The sequence below is a fragment of the Cannabis sativa genome, chromosome 3 (assembly GCF_029168945.1).
Source record: "Cannabis sativa cultivar Pink pepper isolate KNU-18-1 chromosome 3, ASM2916894v1, whole genome shotgun sequence".
NCBI lineage: Eukaryota > Viridiplantae > Streptophyta > Magnoliopsida > Rosales > Cannabaceae > Cannabis > Cannabis sativa.
Genome location: NC_083603.1, coordinates 70,958,507 through 70,962,807, shown reverse-complemented (window position 1 = coordinate 70,962,807; position 4,301 = coordinate 70,958,507). Strand labels below are relative to the sequence as shown.

Genomic DNA, 4,301 nt, shown 5'->3' with positions numbered 1-4,301 from the left:
ATATCTGTTACTGTCATTTTTATCATTTAAACACTTTATTTTATTTTGTTACCAAAAACCTCACCATTTTCGGAACTAGGTTAGAGTTTTATTAGCTTAGATTAAATAAGTATTTTCTTCGATTTCACGCAATTCCCATGGGTTCGACCTCGTTCTTCACAATCTCCATACTACAATAAAGATTCGTGCGCTTGCGAGTTGATAAATGTAAAACGTACCATTTTGGTATACAACAAGTTTTTGGCGCCGTTGCCGGGGAACTGCAAGAAAAAAAAAACTACTTTAATTCAGGTTAGTATAATTCTTCTACTAGTTATTATATTATATATATTATATATTACGTTTCTTAATAACGAAGTAAAATATATATATATAAAGTTATTATTATTATTATTATTATTACTATTATTATTATTATTATTATTATTATATATATAAAATTTATTATATATTATTATTATATATAATATTAATATATTATTATATATTATTTATTATTATATACATTACTTAACTATTAAGAAAAGTATATTATTATTATAATTATATATAATAAAGTATATATTATAAATTATAATTAATATTAATATTTATATTTCTGTCAAATATATACATATTATTTATTTCCCGCTATATTTTAAATTCAGTCTTTATTTACGCAATTATATGGTAGGCACCGCCTCCTAATTTTTTCATGTTATTTTAATTTTTGTGATACTTGGTGTATGATTCGCTAGGAACGAAATTCTAAAAATCGTTTGGTAAAAAGAAAATTATTGTGGGTTGAAATTAAAAGTGAAAATTCTGACATCATGGAACCAAATCAAGTAAATGTGGAAGAAAAAACTCTTATTGATCATTTTTCTCCCATTTCTGCTAATCCACCATCATGCATTATTTTTCCTGAAACAAATGCTACACATTTTGAGCTGAAACCTTCCATAATTCAACTTTTGCCATCTTTTTATGGGTTAGGTAAAGAGGATCCATACATGCATGTAAAAGATTTTTTAGAAATTTGCTCTACTTTTAGATTTCAAAATTTTTCTGATGAATCTGTTAGGCTTAGACTTTTTCCATTCTCATTAAAAGATAAGTCTAAAGCCTGGTTAAATTCACTCCCAGCCCGATCCATTTCTACTTGGGATGAATTAGTTAATAAATTTTTGTCCAAATTTTTTCCCATGTCTAAAACGGATAATATTAGGAGAGAAATCTCCGAATTTTATCAGAAAGATCACGACGAATTTTATGAATGTTGGGAAAGATTTAAAGATTTATTGCTAAAATGTCCACACCATGGTTTTGAAAAATGGAGATTGGTAAAATACTTTTATGATGGATTATCTCCCTCAAACCGACAAATGGTACAATCAATGCACACTGGAAAATTTTTGCAATTTAGAGGGGATGAGGCTTGGGAGTCTCTTGAGAATCTTTCTGTAAATTCTCAACAGTGGAATTGCCAAGATCCTAGATCGAAAGCTTCCAACACACCTAAGAGAGGTGGAATTTACGATGTCAAAGATGACGTAGATATTAAAACATCATTAGCAAATCTAACTAGGAGAGTTGAAGCTATGTCATTAAGTCAATCCATGAATACTCCTATACATAGGAATGAAATTTGTTCCTTATGCTATAGTACAAGTCATAGTGCCCAGTCATGTCCATCATTACCTATATACCAAGAGGCATTTTCTGAAGAAGTGAACGCTCTTCAAACTTATGGGAAATCATCTGATAGCCCATTTTCTCAATCCTACAATCCAAATTGGAGAAATCATCCAAATTTTTCATGGAGACAGAACCAGCCTCCAATGAATCAAGGGCACCAGTACAACACGCCCAATCAGAGTCAAGCCCAACCTAATAGGCCATATCCTCAACAACAAAGAAAACCATCTTTAGAGGATACACTACAACAGTTTATGCAAACCACCCAACAAGCTTTACACACAAGTTCTCAATCCCTATTAAAGCTTGAAACACAAATGGGTCAGCTTGCTATCGCCGTAGCCGAAAGGGAAAAGGGAAAACTTCCCAGTCAACCCATTCCAAATCCAAAGAGTCAGTACGAGGTAAGTACATCTAGACCTACTGAAGAAGCTAAATCAATTTCTATCCTTAGGTCTGGAAAAATTATTGAAAAACCTGATTACATACCTCAAACTGATGCTGAAATAAACAAAGACTCATTGAAAGAAAATGAAAAGAGTCAGCCTGAAAGTTCACATTCCAAAGACTCGGTTGAAGAATCGAGTCAAACTTTATCGTTCATTCCAAAAGCTCCATTCCCACAAAGATTGCTCCCGATCAAAAGAGGTAGTCAGTATGGTGACATCTTAGAGGTATTCAAACAAGTAAGTATAAATATCCCTTTCTTAGATGCCATTAAGCAAATACCCGCCTACTCTAAATTCTTGAAAGATTTGTGTACTGCAAAAAGAAACACAAATGTTCCGAAAAAGGCATTTTTAACGGAACAAGTCAGCTCCATAATTCAATATAAAAGTCTTGTTAAACACAAAGATCCGGGGTGTCCCACCATTCCTTGTATTATTGGTGATCATGTGATTAACAAAGCTTTACTTGATTTAGGAGCTAGTGTGAATTTATTGCCTTATTCTGTTTATAAGCAACTTGGTCTAGGGGAACTGAAACCAACATCTATGACACTTCAGTTAGCTGATCGTTCTGTGAAAATTCCTAGAGGTGTCATAGAAGATGTTTTGATTAAGGTAGATAAATTTTATTTTCCTGTTGATTTCATTGTTCTTGATACTCATTTTGTTGAAGACATAAGTGCTCAAATTCCGATCATTTTGGGTAGACCATTTTTAGCCACATCAAATGCAATCATCAACTCGTCGTAATGGTGTTCTTAAATTATCATTTGGAAATATGACTGTTGAGGTGAATGTTTTTAATGTTGCTAATAAATCTGTTGATTGCGATGATGTATATGAGGTAAATTTTATTGATTCTGTCACACAAGATTTCATGCTAAACAAAGATAATTCTTTTGAAAATTGTGTAAGTCATTTTGGTATGAATTTTGAAAGTTCTTTTGATAGTGTAAATTCTTTGTTAGAGTCTACACCATTGATAAACACAGAAGAGTGGAACACCAAAGTTGAGTCAATTGAACCCTTTCGCCAATTAGAATCACAGTCACTCCCTGAACCACCAAAGTTAGATCTAAAGGTTTTACCTGAAGATCTAAAATATGCATTCCTAGGAGAGTCAGAAACCTTCCCTGTTATCATCGCATTTGCGTTAGACAAGAAACAAGAAGAGAAATTGGTACAAGTTCTTAAGAGTCACAAAGAAGCCATAGGGTGGACCATGGCTGACATCAAAGGAATTAGTCCTTCGGTGTGCATGCATCGAATCCATTTAGAAGAAAATGCAAAGCCATCCCGTGAGTGTCAAAGAAGGTTAAATCCAAATATGAAAGAAGTAGTGAGAGATGAAATACTTAAAACATTAGATGTGGGTATTATATACCCAATTTCTGATAGTTCATGGGTCAGTCCGATCCATGTTGTTCCTAAGAAGTCTGGAATTACTGTAGTCAAGAATGCAAACGATGAATTAATCCCCACTAAAATCCAAACTGGATGGAGAGTGTGCATTGACTACGGAAAACTGAATAGCCTCACCGTAAAAGACCATTTCCCATTACCCTTCATTGATCAAATGCTTGAAAGATTAGCTGGTCACGAGTACTACTGTTTTCTCGATGGTTACTCGGGATACAACCAAATCCCGATAGCACCCGAGGATCAAGAAAAGACCACCTTCACATGTCCTTATGGAACATTTGCTTATCGACGCATGTCTTTTGGCTTATGCAATGCACCTGCGACATTTCAAAGGTGTATGATTGCAATTTTTTCTGATATGGTTGAACATTTTTTGGAAATCTTTATGGATGATTTTTCTATTTATGGATCTTCTTTTGATGAATGTTTACACCACCTGCCTCTTGTCTTGATTCGTTGTAAAGAAAAGAATTTAGTGCTAAATTGGGAAAAATGTCATTTTATGGTAAAACGTGGAATTGTCTTAGGACATGTGATTTCATCTGAGGGAATAGAAGTTGACAAAGCTAAAGTTGATCTTATTTCAAAACTTCCACCACCTAAAACTGTGAAAGAAATTAGATCATTCTTAGGTCACGCCGGTTTCTACCGGAGATTCATAAAAGACTTTAGCAAAATTTCACGGCCTCTGTGTCATTTACTTGGAAAAGATAATGCATTTGTTTTTGATCATGATTGTCATATTGCTTTTGA

At 33.4% G+C, this 4,301-nt stretch overlaps 1 protein-coding gene and 1 non-coding gene across 2 annotated transcripts; one reads left to right on the top strand and one right to left on the bottom strand.

The window, feature by feature from the left end:
* Positions 1 to 812: 812 nt before the first annotated feature.
* On the top strand, positions 813 to 2,876 carry LOC133036261 (uncharacterized). The gene has a single exon (XM_061112792.1). It carries the CDS (start codon positions 813 to 815, stop codon positions 2,874 to 2,876), a length of 2,064 nt encoding a protein of 687 aa, XP_060968775.1.
* LOC133036373 (small nucleolar RNA R71) lies at positions 1,200 to 1,306 on the bottom strand. The gene has a single exon (XR_009687030.1). It is a non-coding gene; the product is annotated as a small nucleolar RNA R71 (small nucleolar RNA).
* Positions 2,877 to 4,301: the final 1,425 nt, after the last annotated feature.